Raw genomic sequence first — 22,494 nt, 5'->3', positions numbered from 1 at the left:
CAACCGATCGCATTCACTTTATTCCCTTGTGTAAAGTCGGGCACCACTCGAGAGAATTTGCGAATGCAACGGTTAGAACAGCTGCTTCCCTATGACTTTAAGCTTACCTGAGGGATTCAGCCCACTTTCTGTTCCCGATCATCTCAGCATTTAGTTTAATACAGCCTTTAACACAGAGATTTGATTTATGCTGACATAGATGGGCTCCTAATCTAACTCAGGGAATTGCATTATATAGTTCTAGTAGTAACACATTGATTTTATTTTATTTTTTTATTCAAAAATGTTTTATTCCAAAAAAATGACCAAAAACATCTCTGGGACAATCTCTGGGACATCTAGTACTAAGTAGAAGGAGACGATGCAGGGTTGTGTAAAAATGTATTAGGCCCTTTACACTGGTACCTTTGAGAAAAAAACCAGTGGAAGCAGCTGACTTTAAAAAGCATCCAGTCAAGTAAAAACATCAAATAAACATATTTTTATATGATAAAATGTATGCCTAATTATTTATGCAACTCCAGAATGATAAAGGTAAATATCTTTGAATATTGCAGCAATTTTTATAAACACTGTTATTTTAATAAAGGAAAGGCTGCTTTTCTGTGTCTGGCTGCACCACTTTAAAACCTCATCCTTTGCAGTCAAAGCAGCATGCTGGTAAAATAAAATAAAATTATATAATAGAATGGAATAGAAAATCCCTTTATCGTCCATTTACAGCATCAAAAGCACCTTAGACACCTTAGAAAAGTGTATAAAAATAACAGGAAAATAAAACAAATAAAGTGTTGTACTGTACAGTGTTTTTACAATATGAATACTGTATCTGGAGAATAAATAATCAATAACAGCTGTGGACATTTTTACAGTAATGGATATGTAAAAAATAGCAGCAACCCCAGAGATGTGCAAAACAATGACAGCAGCTCGTTATTTAACTGACTAAGACAGAAGCTGTGCAAAAATCAGCATCAATAAAAAAGCTTGCCTTAAACCTAAATAGTTTGAATAGTTTTGGGCTTAATATATTTTGTATTGTTTTTGTTTTTACTAGGGCTGCTCAGTGGAGCAGTTGATAGGACTAATGGCTTTTTTCTTGTTTTGTTTGGAACAAAATGTACAGACGATGTTTAGGTTTAATGGGCATGTTTTTCCATTTCAGTGTCTCATATTTCTGTTTTTTGCAGGGATGTTTCTGAAAAGATCTGATTGTAGAAATCAATTCTTTTGTAATATTTTTTTAGCCATTCATTTTCTAGTTTGCTGCTATCTTTTTAACTCAAGATGGAAGGATGAAATTCACTTTAACTGTTTGTTTTTTTGCAAGATGAGATTACCCAGTGTAATTTAATTTCACTCGTCCCTCCAGGTCTGCTCTACGTGATCTTAAAACACATGGTTGATCGATATAACATCTACTACGCATATGTTCCCACTAAACTCAACCAGAAAATCCACAGAGCGGCAACCTGCCAGGTCATCGTGGCTCCAATCCTCGGCATGTTCTGGCTGCTCTTCTTCTCTGTTCTCAGATTAGGTGCTTATTTCTCTTTTGTTTGAGGCAAAGCTGAACCTTCTCCACGAAATCAAGATACAAATACGCTATGCTTGTGTTTCTCTGCACTGTTGCAGGTCCAATGCATCCCATCACCTTGTTTACATTCGTTTCTCTCATCTGCTGTATTGCCTGCTCACTTTTCCGTATATGGCTTCGAAAGACACCCGACAAGTCAACAAGCTACCAGGTCTGCCTAATTATCTAAAATAACTGTTATGTATTTCAGAATTCAGAATTAGAAGTATTCATTTGATCCATTTACCCTTTTTTCAGATGTCTGATCAGCCAGCTGCAGAAACGTATCCCGATGCAGACAGGAGCACAGTGACATCAACCACTGCCTCAAATGTACAGTAATTATTTTGTTTTTCAAAAATGTTTTCCTCCATCATGTCATGTAGAGCTTTAAAGCTCTATGCTACTCATCTGTGAAAAGCCTAATAAGAAGTTACACAACATCCTGTCTTTTAAAATTATTATTAAAGAGATTGATGTTAATTCAGATTAGTCTAAATTAATCTGTCAATTATGTTTTTCGATTAATCGATTAATAATCAGAGAGAAAAGGTTGTTTTTTTAAAGATTTTTTTTCACAATCAAACCAGGTGAAAATGAAAACTTTTCTGCTTGACAAACAAGCTTTTTTATCCTAAATGCAAAATATGTATAGATATTTTTAACAATTTTTGTATAATTACTGTTCTAAGTGAGTTGCTCTGTCAGCTAAATGTTTTAGACTCTCTATAGCAAATCTATAGCAATATTTAACATGTTTTAGAGTCTCTATATCCCAGTTAATTGATTACTAAATTAGAGGACAATTGTTTAAATAATCAATCTAATTAATTGTTTTTGCAAAATAATTTAGATTATCAAGTTATTCTGTATTACATAAAATAATAATTATAATATTATTAATTCCCAAGTCTTTTTGCAACTTTTTCCAGGTTTGCTTTGTATACATTATATCAATCCGGCCTCAAATACCTTTTGCTCTTAGCACACTCTCTAAGATGTTTTGAAACAAGTTTTGATCTTCTCAATCTCTCAAATCATAATTTTTGCACGCATTCATAACCTCCTGTTTTTTGTTTTTTTTCCTTCAGCTGTTTGTTGCATCTGTGTTGTTGGAGCCAGAGCTGGCTTTAACACCCATGCCATCCCCGGCTCACCAAGGCTACGGTGCCATGGCCAGCTCCCAGAGTTCAGGTCACGGACCGGCGGCTGGAGCAGTGGCTGAGGAGGAACAAGCCCAAACTTTTGAGACTGAGCTCAGAGACCCTGCAGACCCCTACTGTTCCAGCCCGCTCATGGACAGCCCCACAGGCTACCAGTGACAGCAGCTCCCACTTCATCTAATTTACATGTGTCCTGAAGTGGCGGAGCACAGATTTTTAAATGCTGCTATGCTGCATTTTGACCGCAGGCTCTAATTTGGCTGCATCAGACATTGAGACAAGATAGATCTTATGTGAGGACATAAAGAATCTAATGAAACAGCTGAATTATTTAAGACAGAGCATTCCAAAAGAAAGCAGCTACCTAAAACCTTGTCTGAACTTGCTTCATAAACACATCAAGATCAAGCTAATATACAGTTAATAAAAAATGAAAATTATCTCCTATTGCTTCCTTTGCAAGTTAAAAAGGTTGAAAGTAAAAGGGAGGGAATGTAGCTTGAAGCCACTAGCAGACAGACACGCTCCATGCTGTGCAACTGGAACATTAGCGGAGTGGAAAGTTCCCATCACAGTGGGTGGTGAGAGCAGGCTTGCCCCTGTAGACTGACAGCGCGGCCCGGCCATGGGTGATATGTGCTTCCTCTGTGAGGCTGAGGGTGAGGGCAGCGACTTGTGAAGCCATCTGCCATGAGATTGCAGACAGACGGAGGGCAGTCAGGCTCTCAGATGGACTGTAGTATATGTACAGTCCTGCCATAGAGGCAGAAATGGTCTAAAGCTTATTGTAATTTATCTCAATATAAGGTTGCTATTTTTGCTACTGTATTTTTGGTGTTGTTCACGTGAAAGCTTTAAATTGGAGGGTGGTGGGTTCTCAACTTTCTCATCTTAATGAGAAAATTACATTGTTTACTCTGTTAACCTGTGTACCTGATCTAATTGTTTGGGTTTTTTATGCTTTCACTTCTTGCATACAGTATACTTTGGCGATCAAATTATTGATTTCCAATTAGCAGAAATAATGTAAAAAAGAAAATTGTATTTAAGTAATTTAATTCGAAAACTCTAACCTATGATGATTCATTGCACACAAAGTCAAATATTTCCCTATGTCTCTGTCTATTTTGTTGATGAATGTTTGTTTCTAATTTCTGTCTAAAAGAGTTTTTCCTTCCATCCAACTTTTCTGTAATATATTTTTGTTGTTTACCCTCTTTTTGGAGACCATCAAAAACTAATGTAGGCATGAAATAACATTATAACATAAAAAAAAAAGTTTTTTGTTGATCTTACATAGTACTTAAGTTTGCTGAAAAACTGAATTTAAGGTTGTCATTAGCTGTGATCCATGATAGAAGAAAATAAAGGATTACAGCACATATAATTGTCTAATCAATTAATCTATTATTTTTCCCTTTTCTATTGAATTGTTTGAAGAGTAAGGCTTTTCAATGATATTCTGATTTATTGAAATTTACTCAAAGTACATCCAATACTCCATTCTGGCTTATATTTTTAAAAGACTAAATTACGTTTACATTGGATTAGCTAAATTCAAATATAATGATGATTATAAATGTGAACGTGTTTGCTCTTTTTGTTTAATCACATAGGCTTAATTCATCATGAGCTCTGTGTATTATGTGCAGCCTTGTCATATGAACAGACAATCACAAAAAACAGACCTAATAGTATGTACAAAAGAGTCAATGTGCAGAAGAAGGCAAATTACAGCAGGCTAAATTAGCAATACACCGCACCTTTTGCATTTATTGGCATCCCAGGTAAAGACACTTTAGAAAGCCTTGGATTAAACTTGACAGAGGTAGCATGATCTTACAATGAAATATTTTTCTTACTGTAACCTTCATTTGAAGACATTAATTTAGACCTGAACAAAATCGTACATAAGGATTTTTTCTTTATAAAATTAGTATCATGTATCACCCACAGAAATTCCATTAAAATGAAATGATGCATTTTCTATTCAGCAACTTTCCAAGGTTTGAATTCAATAAGTTCTTGGATATTGATTCAGCATTTTATTTAGTGCAACCATTTTAAGCTTTTAAGATCACCTCACTACCACATGCAAAATAATTAATTCAAAGCATGTTTAAGAGGTATTTTAGGAACTAAACCCCTTTTCTGTCCCACCACAAACAAATGTGTGGAGTGATTGACTGGACATCCTGATAGGGAGCCATATTCCCTGTAAAAAAAAAAAAAAAAAAACGCTATCCTTAAGGAATACATAAATAAAAATTTTAAGTAAACATTTTTCCAAAATCCCAAAGATCGTGCTATTACAATACATAGTATTTAAATGCATTTTATGCTATTTGGGGTGGAAGTAAATGAGGAGGGTGCAAGATGTTTGTTGCTAACACATTGACCAATATGTTTGGGTTATTTTCCTGCATTAAAAAAACTAATCCTTATTTGCTGACATAATTCTTTCAGTTGTATAAATAAAGACAATAAAAGCACATGTAATAACAGCAAATTTTAATGAAAATCTCTGGCAGAATACAATCATGTGAAATGTGTGAACCCTACACTGTTCTACAAATTGTTTACAAATGCCATCTGCAAAGGTTTTTAGAAAAGAGAGAGACTTCATCTGCAGTGAAGTTCTTAGATCAACTTGTTTGTATAAAACCCCTGTTTCCTCAGTGCTCTTGTGCTACAATTGCTTTGTGTGATGTTTCAAATACAAGCCGTAAAATTACAACCCAAACATGCCTTTCTGTTTTCATTTGCACTGATTTTCCTGTCAAACATCTTTGTGCTAAATGGGTTGTTTAGTGTAGTATATGTTTGTTTTCATTGAGTTTTTCCAGGCTTTGTGAATCTGAATGTAAGCTGATTTCTTCTGCTGTGACTTCAAATCCTTTCATCTTTAAATGTTACAATACATGTATAATACTGAATGGATTTAAAAACAAATTAACAGCACAAAACTTTGATTTGCCATTCAGTGTTGCATTCTGTAGCAGGCAGTGATCTTCTACTAAGACTTTTATAATAGGTCCAGTTTACCTAAAAACATTACATTTATTAACCAATAGATGTTTAGCTTCTCCTCTTACGTGCTAATTGATTTATGTAAAAAGTTCCTCAAAAATCTTTAAAAGTTACAAATGTCAAAATGTCCACTCCTAAGATATAGTAACCAAACAAACGAAATATTTCCATACTGTACTTCACTATTTAAAATATAATTATGGCATCTTCTTGATTCTAATCATCTTTTATAGTCTAACTTTATGTATTTTTTACCATACAGATCAAAAAAAATTTTATCCTCTTTACACGTTTAATATTTTTGTAATGTTTCAGTCACCAACTTTACCATATTTAGTGGGAATTATGCAATAGAGCAACAGTGTTGTATAAATAAAAAAGCTTAATCTTAAGAATGTATTTGTATCAGCCCCCAGGATTTTGTAGGACAAAGGTTTGGTGCAATTAGGCTTGTAATCCTTTTCTTTTAAGTTTCTTTCACCTTTGCGTATCTGGGCACTACACATTCTTTGCAAGTCCTGCCAAAGATTCTCAGCTAGATTTAGGGCTGAAATAAATATGGTGGGCCAGAGCCATTTCTACAGATGTGCTGGCCCCTCTGATTAAAACCACCCATGCACACTACTGAAAATGAGTCCCTCTGCTCATTTACCTCTCTATAAATAAAATAAAGCTTCACTTTCTGACAGTATGTCACCTCAGCCACACAGAAAAATTTACCCAGGCGATTTAGAAAAAGACTGAAGCAAGCTCCGATAAGACACCCAATTAAAAACCTTCCGAATGTCTGACATGTCTGACATCAGTCAAAAAATAAAGATGATTATATAGTAATAATTGTAGTTGTTATTTACAATTATTAATTATATAGTAATATATGAAACATTCCTGTCTGAAGCAGAGCCCTAGCAGATTGTTAAAGCTGAGGTCTCTACAAATCAGAACCACAGAAACATTATCATGAAATGGAGAAATAAAACCTTCAGTCCACTTTAAACACCTTTTAATGCAAATGGAAAACAGATAAACATCCTCAAGATCTAATAAGGCAAAACATAGAGATATAAATTAGAGATATAAACCAAATTAAAACTGACATAGAAATAATGTTTCTTTGGAAGAATAAGGGTAGACATTTCTTTTCACCTTATCAGATCTTTCACAGCATCATTGTTGCATAGTTGCCATTGACCTCTGGTAGAATCAGCCACACCAGGAAGTCTCCTGAGACTGTTTCTGATCAGAACCACAAACATTCGAGGTATCAGATTGCGGCTGTGTTTTGATGTAGCTTGTCCCCCTGACATCACATCCTCAACCATGCCCCTGAGGCATTTTTAAATCCCCAGAGAAAACCCCTTTTCTCTCTCTTCCCCTGAACATCGGTCTGATGCAAGGACAGATGCAACATGGACATTATGCTACATGTGGTGCAATCTCTGCTACTGTGATCCATTTTTGCTTGCAAAAAGGACTGCATCCCTCTTCAAAAGAGTTCTAAGCTGAAAATCCAGCAGAATTTTTAAATCTTCACTTATCAATCCACTAACATGGCACCCAGTTTCCATCCTGGCTAAGCACTCTGTGTCCGGTGTGCCCTCCTGCAGTGATTGTGGTTCAGACCCAAAGACTGTTTGGTCACTGCCTGCCTTTCAACACTGTGAGATGCAGGAACATCCACTGTCTATATTGTGTTTATTTGTAATTCTTCATTATTGGATTAAGTAAGGGCTGCGCTGTGGGTAGCATTGCTGCGTTGCAGCAAGAACATTCTGGGTTCGATTCCTGGCCTGGGGTCTTTCTGCAAGGAGTTTGCATGTTCTCCGTGTGCATGCAAGGGTTATCTCTGGGTACTCCAGCTTCCTCCCACAGTCCAAAAACATGACTGTTAGGTTGCTACAGGTTGCTACTTGCTTCTCTAAAATCGCCTTGGGATGAGTGTGTGTATGTGAGTGGTTTTCTGTCCTGTTTGTCTCTGGGTTGCCCTGCGATAGACTGGCGACCTGTCCATAGTGTACCCGGCTTCTCCTCCATTGACAGCTGGAAATAGGTACCAGCACCCCTTGCGACCCCAGCAGGGAAAAGCATGATGGAAAATCGATGTATGTATTAAGTGAAATCTGATTGGTTGAATTTTACAGATGCTGTATATCATCTAGACTGCTCATCTGCTGGACATCCCCTAAGTGTATCAAAGCTGAGCTAATGAGCTGAACAATATCAAAGACTCTACCTTAAGAATTCTTTTTTTTTACTGATTTTTTCATGTATTCTGTGTTTGTTTTCAGCAGCTTGTAGTGTTTGCACAGTTTATTAAACATAAAAACAATGTGATCGAGATTTTTGGGTTTAATAAAGCATGGCCTATTGTGGCAGTCTGTGATTATTTATACAGCAGTGACCAGCTGTCTAAAAGGAGCAGAGCGTACTTCCTTTGACTAACAACTTGAATGTACAGAGACGAATATCTGCCGTGTGGTTAATGATTAATAACTCTACTTGAATCATAAACCGAATTATTGACATTTACTGATGGTGAAGACATCTTGGATTTTAAAAGCTGCAAGCCACAATCTTGAGTTGTTAATTACACCAGGTGTGGAAAACGTCTTAGGAATATGGTAAACAATGCAAAGTGCTGTTTAAAGCTTTTATTAGTTCCTTCTTTACTTTGTCAAAATGTTCCCACATATTTGATTCATTTGGCAAAACTCTGTTCCATTTTGCCATCTGCTCTGTTGCATGACAACATAACACTTTATGTTAAGGCTGTAGTAAAATGATAACGTATTATTACCATAAAATAAAATCTATTCCGGCCTGGTTTATGAAGGATCTACTTATGGCTCGTAAGATGCTTAATAGCGGAATATAAAACCTGACAGTCACGTCAGTTCAGAGAATGATGGAGCCAAATCTGTCTGGAGAAAACATTAAAGAGGACATCTTTAAAGTATTCTCAGTTTTTTCCAAAAGACAGTTTCATGAACATTAGTTATCATCTCCACTGGAAAAACTGAATGAAATAGAAGAGATGAATATGATATACTTAGCTCTTTGCAGAGTACATACATTTGTAGATTCATTAAATTCTTAAATGCCATCTTAGGTGAACTGAACTCTCGAAAGTTTGTTGATTTTCAGATATGTCCATATATGTTCATATATGTCTATTTTACCATCATAAATAAAGAATATATTGAAATTTGGAAGCAAAGTAAGTATTTAAAATTAATCTGTCAGGCTATTGGATCAGGGAGTCTGCAATCTAAAATCAAAATTTGTTTAGCTTCATTACTCTATGAGATGGCTCCATAAACTACTGTTACTTACCTTCACTTTGGTTTACATTGTATTTCATTTCTTGGAGGAATAAAAAAAAAAGGACCAAGTTGACATTTTGAGAAAACATTGGTTTACTGCAAAGACGTGAATGACCAGCAGCTTATCATAGAATGACTGAAAACAAGGAGAAACAACCCAGCCCTGTGTGCAAGACACATGTTCAGACCACAAGGTTATATTTTGCAATCTCACCTCACTTTATTGACCTAATTGGTTCTGAAACTGTCATGAATGATATTGAAATTAACCAGGTACTTTACTCTAGGTTACCAGGTTTCTTTACTAGAATTTGTAAGTTACATTAAGAAAATCAGCTGTATGATTTTATGAAACTTTAAACCTATCACATATTTTCAAAGACCTTTTTGTAACCTAATATAGATTTACATGGAACTAACTAGGTCCTTTCTTGAACTTTAATTGACTTCTTCAGAATTTACAGGGTATTTAAAGCTTTTCCTGGACTTCCCTGGTAATTCCCATTGTATTTATTTAACAATGTTCTCAATTGAAGTTCAATAAAGTCCCAGAAGGTTCTCAAGTATTTATATTACGAGAAATAATTCTGTATCTACCTTCTGAGTTTTACAAATATATCCCATCTTATCAAACATTTTAGACTGGTATTGCAACACCAAGCCTTTTGGAGTCATTTTTTGTGGTTATTTGTTATGTGGATGTTTTTGTCATGTTAGAAAAGGAATATTAAAGATTGTTAAAGTGAGGAAGATTTTTCCCCTTGGAAGTAATTCTGTAGCGCCCCGGGGGCTTCCTCACCGGTTCTTTTCCTGGGAGCAAGTTATTTACTACTCTTAACTCAAACTGGGTAAAACCATATAAAAAAGGACAATAAAAACAGGAGTAAAAAAGTAACAGGGTTTATTCCAGATCAGGTCGTTACAGGACAGAGAAAAATGCTTAGAGCTTGCACAGCTGTGGTCTCAAAAATCATGTCCGCGAGCGTCCGGCAAAGTTTGAGCCCCGATGAAGGTCATCCCCTGCTTCTTATACCGTGAGTCTATGTGTTGCATCAGGTGGATGCTTAGCTGTCCATATCAGAAACTGACACGCCATCCATGCCCTGACCCGTGTACAGCTTGCTTCTATGCCTCAGGGTTACAGATAGCCATCCTCTATCAGACCGGCTCCGAGATGTGCCCATATCCTGTGTACTCTTAAAGACACGAAGGCTGTCTTGATTAGATGACCTCCGTACCCACCGTGACATCCACAATGTGAAGGAAGGCCTTCTGCTCTGTCTAATTTGACTAACAAAATAACAATGCACATGATGTATAAATAATAAAACCTAACAAGATCATTGTCACTTGTTGATTGATTAAAGATTAAAGTATATGGTCTTCAACATTCAAAAACCTGACAGGGAAAGTCAGATGATTCTCATCAACCTTGACTTCTAAATCCAACATAGCTGTCTTGTATACAGAACATGTGATTGTAACAGCAGAAAATACTTTACATTATATCTTTGTCATTTAATATGCTTTACAACCTATTTGAATGAGTATATTACTACAGAGGTTGAAAGTGAGCAGTTAATGACATTGTAAATAGCTTGTACAGCTAACAGTTGTTAGCATAGTTGTTGACCACATTAATAGCAAATAATTTTGGTTGTATTAGTTTGGAACTGGTCCATGATTAGATTTGGTCCTATGTGGTTTCTTGATCACAGCTTTCATTTGAAATGGAAAGCTTACCAAAACGTACCTGTCAATTTCAGCTCCAACTGGTGCTATTTACATTTTAATTATGCATTTCTCAAGAATAGTCTTTATTACCAATGCAATTAATGATCTAAACCAGCATGTTTTCTAAAACATGCTGAACCCAGCCAAGGTTCCAAAAGTTTGTATTTTACCACACTTTGATGAAATGTCAGATTTAAAAAAACAGGTTACCTAATTGTGTGAATACACTATTATCTTTGTGTTTTCTATAAAGTGTGTGTCTGCACGCAAACTACCCCTGGGACATTCCTCTGCACACTTTACTCTAAACACACAAGTCATTGAAGCCTAAAAACAATTCCGAGTTTGGACAGGAGAGTTAAAAGCCCCGGCTTGTATCAGCACCATACTGCATTGCTTTTGATGTATATTCGAACAGCTGTTGAAGGCTGAATGGTGTGCAGTAATTTCTCCGCAGTAAAAAGTGAGTTTGGAGGATGGATATCACCACATCCATGCCTTTTACCATACACTCTGTTGATCCACTGCACTAGGTCATGAAAAAAGAAAAAGAGAGTCTCTGACATTTCCCCTGTCACCCTTGGCAACCGCTGAGAGCATACCACTCAGTAAAAGGTGAATTCCTATGGGAAATGCTGCCCACCTCACTCCTGCCCAGATGCTCAGAATAGAAAATGCCTCTGCCTCCTGCTGCAGACATACTGTCACTCAATCCCATACAAGTCAGTTTCAGCATTTTAATCAGAAGACACACAACACTTTTTGGAGGAGTGTGTTTAAACCATGTTACTGTCCAAAAACACTTCAACCTCATACATACAAAATCTCCAAAAACATAAAAACTATATCTCTGTAAGAAACTAGGCCCATGGTAGCTTCTTTCATATAAGTTTTGTTTTATGAAGATATGATCTTACTATAGCTTACTCACAATTTGCTAGGTCAGAATTACTAATACATTTACTTTCTACTTGGTGCTATCAAAGTGATATTTAAGAGATAACTTATAATTGGGGCTTACGTGAATATAATGTATGTCTGGCCATAGTTATGGGACAATTAGCCCTAAATATCAGGGAGAAGGTGACTGTTATGAGACAATAATTCATAGATAAAATGATGAAAAGATTACCCTGTCATATTTTTAATATACCTGTATCATAACCTTAGGATCTAAAGGATCTCCGAAATCCTAGTCTTCATTATAAGATCATACCCGGACAATTAAGTAATGACTGTATAATAAGAGATAATTCAGTCAGTTATGAGATGTCTACTCTTTAAAATGAAACCAAACACAGAATGATCAGATACCATACTCATATATCCTCAATATAAGATCTTCATTATCCTGATATCATACCATAATATATGAAATTCATAATTATGTGATAAATAAATAAGACAATAAGACAGTTAAGTCATAATTAAAAGATAATAATATTCCAATTGCAAAAAAAGGTAGTAGCAAAGTCACAATTAACACATAATTAATTTAGAATTACAAAATATTTAAGTCATTCCCACAACCCAGGTCATCATTATGAGATGATCAAGTCTGAGGTGATGATAGTCTGTGCTTTTAAGTAGGTAGCTTTGATCATGACACCTTAACTGACAGGGTAAGGTTGTTGTTGGGAGGCAGATCAAGATCTTGAGCTACCTAAATTAAGGCTATAATAATGAAATAGTTAAATCATGCTTAATATACAACTTAATCACTTGAGTTGCCTCTGATTTGATAGAAAGCTAAAACAGCTCGATCATAAATATCTAGATAGTAAGTTGTAATTTTTAGATTTTTATTCGTAAATATGATAATAATGTAGCTAAATTATTAAATAGAATTTGACAGATGAATGTTAGAGGTAAGCACCGTATTTTGTCAAAAATATTGCGTAGTATCTAGACTTAAAGAGTCATTTACTATCAGTTGTCCTAACTTTGACATCAATATGCCTCAGAAAAAGGCATGCCTTAAAAAATTAAGGGCTGCACAGTGACACAGTGTGTAGCACTGCTGACTTGCAGCAAGAAGGTTCCAGGTTCGATTCCCAGCCTGGGGTCTTTCTGCATGGGATTTGCATGTGTGAATGTGTGGGTTCTCTCAGGGTACTCCGGCTTCCTCCCACAGTCCATAAACATAACTGTTAGGTTAATTGGCTTCTCTAAACTCTCCTTAGGTGTGAATGGTTGTTTGTCCTGTTTGTCTCTGTGTTGCCTTGGGAAACACTGGCGACCTGTCCAGGGTGTACCCTGCCTCTTGTCCATTAACAGCTGGAGATAGGCTCCAGCACCCTTTGCAACCCCAACAGGGATAAGGGTGATGGAAAATGGATGGATGGGACGGATGCCTCAGAAAATGAGAATGTTTGAAAAGTTCTGTTCTGCAGCATTTTGTTATGTTATGTGTTCTTTTTTTATCCCACACCGTTTACATTTGATCACTGCTAAGCTTAATGGAATGGAAATTTTACTGTATTGTCTGAAAGCTGTACAAAACCAAATTTGGTTTTGTATACACTCTGTGTATACAGAATGACAATAAAAGTTGTCTGAATCCAAGTCACATGAACAGCCTGAGAATGTACATTGAGTTTTGTTGACAAAGAACCACACACTTTAAATACACACAATAAAGCAGGTTGTATTTCACAATCTCAGTGGCCGATTAGGCTCTATCATTATAAACTGCTGTGTTTCCTGCCTTTCAGGCTTGTGTGGCATTACTAAATCACAATTATTAACTTAGAGCAAAGTCCCCATCGTTATCACAGTATGATTTAGTCTGAGTGATTGATTAATCATTACTTTGCATTCCTGTTCACACAAACACATATATAGGATCATTACAACAGTTGCCATGACAACATTCAATACCCCTTGAATCTAAAACCCATTGCGGGCTTTCTAAAAATAAACGGTGTTGTCTCTTTTCAGACTCTTCTCCAAACAACCTTGGTTCACAAAAAGGTAAGGCTAAAGAGCTGTGAGACAAGAATAATTGATGCACTTTACTTTACAAACATTTGTTTGTATTTGCAATCCATGGATCACGTACTGGTCAAGCATAAAACAAATCCACCTCTTTGTTTGTTATGCCATTTAAATTAAGGCAACAAGGATGGAGTAAGCACTCACTGGGGCAGAGAGAGATCCTGCAGGGAGACAGATTAAGGCCATGTCAAATGCCTCTCTAACAACAGAACAGACAGCACACTCAGAGATGTGAATTTTCTTTTAAGACAACCAGACAAACAATGTATGACAGAAATGATTCAGTGTATGTTTAACTCACTATCTCTTTCGCTCTTTCTGTTTGACTATAGCATGACTTACTTTTAAATATACAAATAATCTCACATTCTGTATATATATTCTTGACGTGGCTTTATGCAGCTGTATGACTAAGTGTGCTGATGTGTCGAAAGTCGCCCTCCTCTCTGCAGTCAAGGGTGAAGAACCAATTGGTGCTTTTGGTTGTTATGTAACTCTCCAATGGGCTCTCGGTGGAAACCAAATAAAGCATTGCACGACTGATGTAAAAAGCTAAATAGTTAGGTTTGGATTCAGAAGGAAACACGCTGACATCAATGCGCTGTGAAATACCCACAGATCACTTTATTTAAACACATAACAGGTTCTCCTGCAAACTGCAGGATGATATCCACTTTACAAAGAGTGCGTGCCTTTACCAAATCTGATAAATATAACAATGTGGTTTTTTGGTCCAAGGATAACTAAGTGAAGTCATCACAGTTCAATAGCAGCTGATTATGATGAGGTAGACAGTGACACACCCTATATATGCACATGACTAAAAGTTACATAGATAAAACATTTAACATGTCTGTAAGGTTGGTTAAAAATGCTTTAAGTAAAAAAAAAAGCCTACTAAGAAAAGTTTTGCCAAAAATACCTTACCTTCACAGCCAGCTTATAAACCGTACAACTTTGGGCTGGAGAAAAAAAAGACTGAACTGGCAATCTATTATGTAGATTTTTCAACTGGAAACCCCTCATTTATATTTGCAATAATAATTCAACATTTTTGTCTTGTTTTTGCCATTTGGACTAAAAGAAACCACATTAAAGTTGTCTTTTTTCGGCGTAGGGATCATTAACTACAAAAAGAAAGATATCATATCTAAAGAATAAACAGTGCATGATATTCTGGAAAATAAAAATAACGCTCTCTCTCTCTAAAGACCATTATAATTAATAATATAAAAATAAACTTTTTAAATATAAAGTCAGACAAAAACAATAACAAACATGTCAGCAGCTTGGATTTACAGTTGAATGGTGGGATTGTTTAATACTTGGCCCACTGGAACAGTTGCTTGGCATTCTCATCATAAAGGTAAATAACTTGGTTATACATACAGTGTCAAAGCTGCTAACAGAATATGCTCACATTTATCCTTCAAATTCATGTAAATCCAGTTTATCTGCATTAGTGTTTAGTAATAATACCAGAACATAACCGTCCCCATTAGTTAGGACTAGGCATGGGCCAGTTATGAGTATCAAGTTGTACATAGGCCAATATTTTTCTTTTCCTCAAAAGTTCATATGTACCGGTACAAAAAGTTTTAGCTAACAAATTCAACAGCAGATTTCTCATTTAAATGTATTGTTTTTTGATGCATTGCCATGTTATTAATGCACGTAAGTTTTGGTGAGAATGGGTCTGATCAGGTTTTGATTGTTCTTTCAGTATAAAGGAGGTGCAGCCTTTGTGTGGAAGTGGAAGCCTGCCTGAGTCTAGGTGTCTCCTGTGGCTGTAAACTCTTTGCATTGATTATATGTGGATTACCCCGAAACCCTCTACATCCCGGACCTCCTTTAATAAAAGATCAACCTGTCATGTAGGTCTAGACATTTCATTTTTTCATTCTTATTACCACTTCAGGACACGTCAAGCTGAAGCTAAGGCCCACGCAGCCTACCACTCAAGTTTACCATTACAGAAGCTATACTAAGTTTTGAAAAGTACAGTTTTAACATTGCTGATATACTCTGTAATGCATCGTCTGGTTTAATGCTCCTTAATGAGATGCCAAAGACAGTGCCAGAGTTTTCTGTGGTTGCATGAAACACTGAGTACTGCAGCGACAACCTACTGCAGTCTGTTGCTGTGCACTGTCAGTCAGCTGGCCAAGAAAGGGCTTATACCAAATGATGTGGCTAAGAACAAAAACAAATTTGACCATTCTTTTAATATTTATTTAGGTGCTGGCCAGTTAATGGTGTCAGTTTTTACTGGTCAAACTGGTTTAAAAAAAACTCATATCTTATACTTTTCATTAGGTCTGGAATATTTGTATAGAGATGGCAGAAAAAATGGCACAGTGACTGTTGCTGTTTGGAGCTAATTAATGTGTCATTAACCCTCTTGCACTTGTTCCTGTGCATTGTAAGTCAGCTGGCCAAAAAAAATTTTGACATAAAAACAGAGGGAACACAACCTATCATCATTTTGATAACACTTATGTTGACAAAGGGAATCATGGTGGTTAAACAGCCTAAAGAAACAATTTAGTGATTAAATATAATATATAACACCATTTCATTATATGCTGATGAAGATTCTCAGTCATCCAGGTCATAGTCATTCCGTAAAAAAAGAATCACTTCATTATACAACTGTTAGATTTAAAGCCTAATGTAATTTTGTCCCCAATGTACCAACTACCAACCAGGTCCTTTAAAAAGAAGGCCGGCAAGAGGGCCTTGCACCTTTAAAGTGTAGAAGTTCATTGCAAAAGACGAGAAAATATGCAAAAATCTGGTCGGCAATTGAAAGAAATCTCTGACTGCTGTAACGCCAATCAAGGCTTCTAGTCAATTATAAAAGTAAGAAGATATAATCATTCCATTTACTATAAATAGCCATTTTTTATCCTAACCATTTTATTAATAATACCACTTTTATACTGTTGTGTGTAATAACTGTTTTTCAATCAGATACAAATAATGCGTCAAGAGCAGATTGATTTTCTTTGTTCTAAATAAACACATTTATGTATTTCTAATGTTTTTATTTACAATTATGATGATTTAAAGGAAAAGTCCGGTCAGCAAGGAATAATCAATGGATAATTATCTATACCTAAAACTAATACTTTCGCTGTGATTTAATGGATTTAGCGTTAATCAGTAAAAAAATTAAAATAATAATTTTCATTGAGATTACCAAGTCGGGGAACGGCCATTTTTGCCCAAATATAGTAACACCTCACTCCTGACATCTTCCGGCAGTGACATCACAGTGCGGTAAGCCGAGTACCATTCTCCCCGCTTTACAAAAAAAAATCAATGGAAACCACAAGATACGCCTGCAATCAACAACAATGAATTAGGATTTCGAGAGGACTTCACTATTGAAATTTGTGTGAGCTATAGTTAAACTGACAATGCCCACATGCATGGCAGTTGGACGTAGTGATACATCAGGTAAAAGTGAAAAAAAAATGAGTTATTCCACCTTTCCGATTCATGATCCACCATGGGTTCGTCGTTGGATTGCCAACTTGAAAAGGGAGGATTTGCCATCGAACTTCTGGCAAGAGAAAACACACATAATATCTAGCCAACATTTTGAGAAGTATGTTTTCAAGAGGACTTAGATAATAGCACGTTGTGACAAAGACAAGATACAGCACTGGGACTTGATCAACAGCCGATACCGCACTGTGACGTCACAAACCGGTAGTACAGGCAGTAGTACCGGCAGTAGTGTTCTTTGACAAACATGGATGTCTCTGGTAAAGCACATTCAAATGAAATTACTCTTAATTAAAAACACTTATCATCTATTAAACAGCGTGTAATAATTTCATATTTAAAGTACTTTCAGAAGTTTGAATCCTAAATATGCCCGGACTTTTCCTTTAATACAACTGCACTATTGCTATTTACGTTCATTAAAAACTATATTTTTATGTAAATCCATACCTACATTTGAGGTTGCAAAAAGCATGGGCAGTGAATGTGTGGGGGTTGAGGAACCATCCATTATATCACTGTCTGAGGAAAAATAGCAAATGTTGATCTTAAACATCTTACTGAGTCGATTGATCATAATCGACATACCAGTAAAGTTGTGTTTTGGCTGTAATGATCAATATGTTAGATTATTTCATCTACAGTAGAACTGCTTGTTACTTTTCTCTTTTAATAAAGCGTATTTGAATACGTAATACATTTTTGACCATTTATACCTGTGATATTTTAATAAAAGTTTTATAATCATGAAGATGTCAACTGACCCATGCCTAGGTAACTCTCAGTCCTGTATAGAAAAGTTATGTTTGATAATGTTAATGATTTATTTACCACTGTTTAATGCTGTTTATAACCACTGGTATGATAAGCAACTACAACTTATTACATTAACATTTCAATTATCAAAGAACCGGCAAAAAATGTTGCAATTGCTCCGGTATGCCCTTTCCTGACAAACACCAAAGGTCACATAACAGTCTATAATATAGAGTTTAACAGTCATTAAACGTCTACTGAAACACTCCATACCTCGATCTGAGGAGAGTGTCACAAACTACATCGAATAATGTGTGCAAAGACACTCTAACAGTCATTGAATACCGAAGAAAGCTTTGAGTAAGGTTAACAGTTCTTGTCCGTTGCCACTGATAAAGGTTTAGTAAACTCGATTTGTTTTAGTTGCTAAAAACTCAGATAAAATCATCATACACCACAACTATCAAGTGTAATAAAAAATAAATAAATCAAACCTGCAGACACACAGAGTTATGAGTAGAGTGATTAAAGTTTCTCCTGTAAAATCACATGTTAAGAATCACTGTGTTCCAGATAGATACAGAGCTGCCTTTGCTGGCCACACTAACAGTCACAGTTTGAATAGTGTGCGATGCCTTTATCTATACAATCTATACATATATATATATATATATGTCACAAGTGTGCAACTCGTATAAGACACAACATAGAGACCACTATAGTCACTCTTATTTAGTAAATATATCAAACCCATTATATACAAAGCGACTTTAGATGCTTTCATCTTACAGGTCTAGACTCAGAAGACCACCTGACTCAAACTCTCACAGCTGTACAGCAGCGTCGACTGGAAGCTAAACATCCACAGCAAAGAAAATAAACTCTGCAATCGGTCGGTCTAATTTTAAAGTGTAACTACACCATACATTCGCCATGTTATACAAACCAGCTCACAGAGCACATGTACAGCAGCCAAAGACATGATGCTGCACTGTTACACAACCTTGTTCCATGGCAACCATGTTGATGGTTTGACAGCAACTGCTCAGCAGCTCCCGCTGTGCTCCTCAGTCAGCCTTGTCCTCACCGTTCTTGGCCCATCCTCTGCTCATTACCGCTACCACTATGCTGTACATGTTAAGCCAGGCTTGGCGCAGCGGCGCTGTGTAAGCCTGACCCAGACTGCACTGCAACATGTAGAGAAGAGACTCTCCTACATCCTGCAGAAAGGAAAAAATATATATAATTGTGTCCCTTGTTAATTAATAAATTACCAAAGAATAAACACATTTTTCTTTTTCCATGATAGACTTTCACTATGAACATAGGGCTGAGTGATGCTAGATCTAAAGAGAATCTGAATGAGAACATAAAATGGACTTTAAGATCTCAAAAAGAAACATATAAACATATTCAATAAAAGATACATTTTTATATTTATTAGCCTGAAACAGGATAACTTGTAGTAACTAATGGAAGCATAAATTCTCCCCTCAAACAGGAAGTCCTGAAGAGATTATCCAGCCCAGTATGTGGTCTTTAAGTTCAAAAGAATTACATTAACATACTTTGGCTTTGGACTTAAAGGTATAATGGAGGATCTTCTTTTTCTGGTAGGATCATCAAAATAAGTTTCAATCATTTTGGTGATATGTTTACATAAGGCCATCCAATGTGCTGGCCCCAGGTAGCTATCTTACCGGTCGTGAGTCTGACAATTTGAAAAAAATTGAAAATCTTCTTCTGGAAAGTTAGCTTGTACAAGCAATGCAAACAGCAACTTTACAACAGAGCATGTATGAGGAGAAATGGGCTCATGCATGCTAATAGGCCTTCCCTCTTGGGAGCAGGTACAGGGTTGTGCATGTGCATTTTTTTTAAGTGAAGAGAGCAGGTCTTTTTAAAATTTCTCGGAAATCCTCCACTATACCTTTAAATCTGATTGAATGCTGTAATTTAACATTGACCAAATCATTCTTTATTAAAAACCCTCCAATACAGGTGATAAGAGTGTAGGCCAATACTTTTCTCACTGTAAAGTACAAATCCTGTTTAAAGGCATTGCAACCAAGGGCGTCACATCTAGTTATTAGCTTATAGTTTAGTTTACATGGATGCTTTCCGGTGATAAATGAAATTTTTTATTTAAAAATTGAATTTTGCATTTACTCAGGTAATTTGTGTTTTCATGTGTGGCATAAAAAAAAGATGTAGTGGATGGAATTTTTTTTATTAGTCTTCTTTCACTCATCAGAATCAAATCATGTACAAAAGGCATGTGGTTATTTGATTTCCGCTTTAAAATGCCTACATTTACATAAAAATTGTAGTTGTTTTATTATTTAAAAAAAAATTCATAATTGCAAAAGAGAGAATGTTTCTCTGAAAGGTTCAGATGAAAAAAGCTAACATTATTCTTTATTGTGGACACTGAGCTCATCTGGGAGATCCCAATCCTTTCCAGACCACAACACAAATAGTGCCTTTAGTGTAAAAGGGGCGTAACCTAAAGCCTATTATTTTGTAGGGGGGAAAAGTTAATTTCAATCCATATGCTACGGTGGCCCTGAGGTGCAAACCACTACAACATTAAAGAAGTACAAGTTTATTTCTCTTTAGTTCCAGTTGAGAAGGAGATCAGAATATGACAAATCAGGTCAATTTCTTATTTTTAACATTAAAACAAACTGAAACTAAATTAGATTTTCTCCTAAAATATTACTTCAAGAAAGGAAACAAAGGTTCCCTGTCAATTAAATAATTTGTATTTCAAAGGAAGAATCAAATTAAGACTTTTATTTATTTGTTGGAAGTTCTTTTTCTTCTGTTTTTTATTTTTTTTAGCATCTGTGCAGATATGCGTTGATCTTACGGTGAATGACTGTGTGCTGACTCCCACTGCCTGATGCTTTCTCCCAAGATTGACCAGAAAGTCTTCCAAGGTGTGTAGATCATCAAGGTGGCTGACAGCTGCATCGATCACAAGCATTACCTGGAAACAAAAAGAATGAGAAGATGCCCTAAAAAACACATTCACTTGTTAAGATGTGTTGGTACCATTTTCTGATTATGCGATATTGAGCTCACCTTGGTGACATGGTCCAGGAACTCGGGGCTGGAGAGACAGTCTTGTTTGGAATCACAGTTTGTACCGTAGTGGAAAAGGCTGAGCAGTGCAGGGTCCAGCTCAAACAGCCTACCACAGAAAAATATCACACTGCTCTATAGGTGCACTGATTCACATGGCATTGGTTCAGAAATATATGCAGACAGAAAATGAGTCCCTCCTGTTAGAGTCTGATTCAGCTGTCTCAAAGTATGTGGATTATTGCACTCTGTCGCCAAGCAACAAGTCAAGCCTCTGGTCCCTGTCTGCATGGGAAACGAGACCAGAAAATCTCCTCTCATTCTTTCTCTATACCTGTACTACAAACTCTATTGTCACAGTTATTAAGAGATACATCGGTGGGTTTAATTTGCTTCTGACTACCAGAAGGATTTCTCAGCGAAACATCAGAGATTTTTCTTCTCCCTAACATTATTATTGAACATTACCTTGAGAACATGATGACACCATGAGGAACTTTGTTTATTCCCAAGCTCTCCCAGCTGCCTCGTATAAGCTCCTTGTCTTTCACTGACAGCTCTCCCATCATCCCTGCAAGCACAAGATATACTCTTCTCTGTTGGGCAAACATATAACTCCTCCCCAAAAAGAAAAACAAAAACAAAACAAAAGGCACAATCTTTCGATAAAAAGGCACACACAAAAAAAACTTCTGTTATTCCACCATGAAACATATACTGACCATGTCAAACATAAGGAAACCTCAGCATTAGAAATGATCATACTGTACCTTTTTTGAGGTCAGCTGTCTCTGAAGTCCTGCTGCAGCCAGGCTCTGGGGAATGACAGTTTCTGTGATTATGAGTGAGTGATTGTGGTGCAGGCTGCAGGCTGACACTCAGGTCCAATTGTTCCTTCTTTCTCCGGCCCACTGTACTGTCAGGGAGGCAAGTTCTGCCACACTCTTATCTGTCACACCGCCTGCTATCTCTCTCCCCTCGTCATTTGCCTCCTGATATGCTCTCTCTCCAGCACTGGGGATGTTATTCATGCCACTGAAGGAGAAACAGAGGGATCTCTCTCTTCAGCTCCAGAGAGGCTGCAGCAAACCACAGCTCCTCCTGCAGGTGAACTGAGGTCTAAAGTACACAGAGAGACTCCATGCAGAAGAACTTTCCCGCTGGATTTTTTTATATTATAATAATAAGAATAGATTACACAACAATTATGAAGAAAAGCAAAATAACCAGAAAAACACAGTGTTAGCCGTTTTTACTTGACAATTGCTGGGTTAGAGATGGTGAAATCTATTTGAGGCCTTCATCCACTATTCTG

General features: G+C 36.4%; 2 protein-coding genes across 3 annotated transcripts in view; one reads left to right on the top strand and one right to left on the bottom strand.

The window, feature by feature from the left end:
* tmem63c (transmembrane protein 63C) overlaps positions 1-5,042 on the top strand; it is a 62,807-nt gene extending 57,765 nt beyond the window's left edge. Inside the window, exons 19-22 of one of the 2 annotated variants that reach the window (XM_038291535.1) lie at positions 1,373-1,540; positions 1,636-1,748; positions 1,835-1,909; positions 2,668-5,042. In XM_038291535.1, the coding sequence (XP_038147463.1) occupies positions 1,373-1,540; positions 1,636-1,748; positions 1,835-1,909; positions 2,668-2,898 (587 nt within the window). In that variant the 3' untranslated portion in view covers positions 2,899-5,042. The remainder of the gene's footprint in view (positions 1-1,372; positions 1,541-1,635; positions 1,749-1,834; positions 1,910-2,667) is intronic. The other variant, XM_038291534.1, reaches the window with a different exon arrangement.
* Positions 5,043-17,604: 12,562 nt separating this feature from the next.
* ngb (neuroglobin) lies at positions 17,605-22,221 on the bottom strand. The gene is made up of 5 exons (XM_038291403.1): positions 21,950-22,221; positions 21,648-21,750; positions 21,180-21,288; positions 20,965-21,084; positions 17,605-19,312 (listed from the first exon to the last, which is right to left on the bottom strand). The coding sequence occupies exons 2-5, from the start codon at positions 21,746-21,748 to the stop codon at positions 19,160-19,162; spliced, it is 483 nt and encodes a 160-aa protein (XP_038147331.1). The 5' UTR covers positions 21,749-21,750; positions 21,950-22,221; the 3' UTR covers positions 17,605-19,159.
* Positions 22,222-22,494: the final 273 nt, after the last annotated feature.

Source organism: Cyprinodon tularosa, unplaced genomic scaffold, assembly GCF_016077235.1.
Source record: "Cyprinodon tularosa strain WSP-4 unplaced genomic scaffold, ASM1607723v1 ctg3, whole genome shotgun sequence".
Taxonomy (NCBI): Eukaryota; Metazoa; Chordata; class Actinopteri; order Cyprinodontiformes; family Cyprinodontidae; genus Cyprinodon; species Cyprinodon tularosa.
This window is presented reverse-complemented; position numbering and strand designations above follow the sequence as displayed.

What these genes read in the sequence shown, in the direction of transcription:
- ngb (XM_038291403.1), bottom strand. Translation starts at nt 21,748, where the DNA reads ATGATGGGAGAGCTGTCAGTGAAAGACAAGGAGCTTATACGAGGCAGC. An exon ending in GGTGTCATCATGTTCTCAAG is followed by an intron (nt 21,289 to 21,647) that starts GTAATGTTCAAT and finishes TTTCTGTGGTAG; the next exon opens with GCTGTTTGAGCTGGACCCTG. An exon ending in TCCTGGACCATGTCACCAAG is followed by an intron (nt 21,085 to 21,179) that starts GTGAGCTCAATA and finishes TTTTGTTTCCAG; the next exon opens with GTAATGCTTGTGATCGATGC.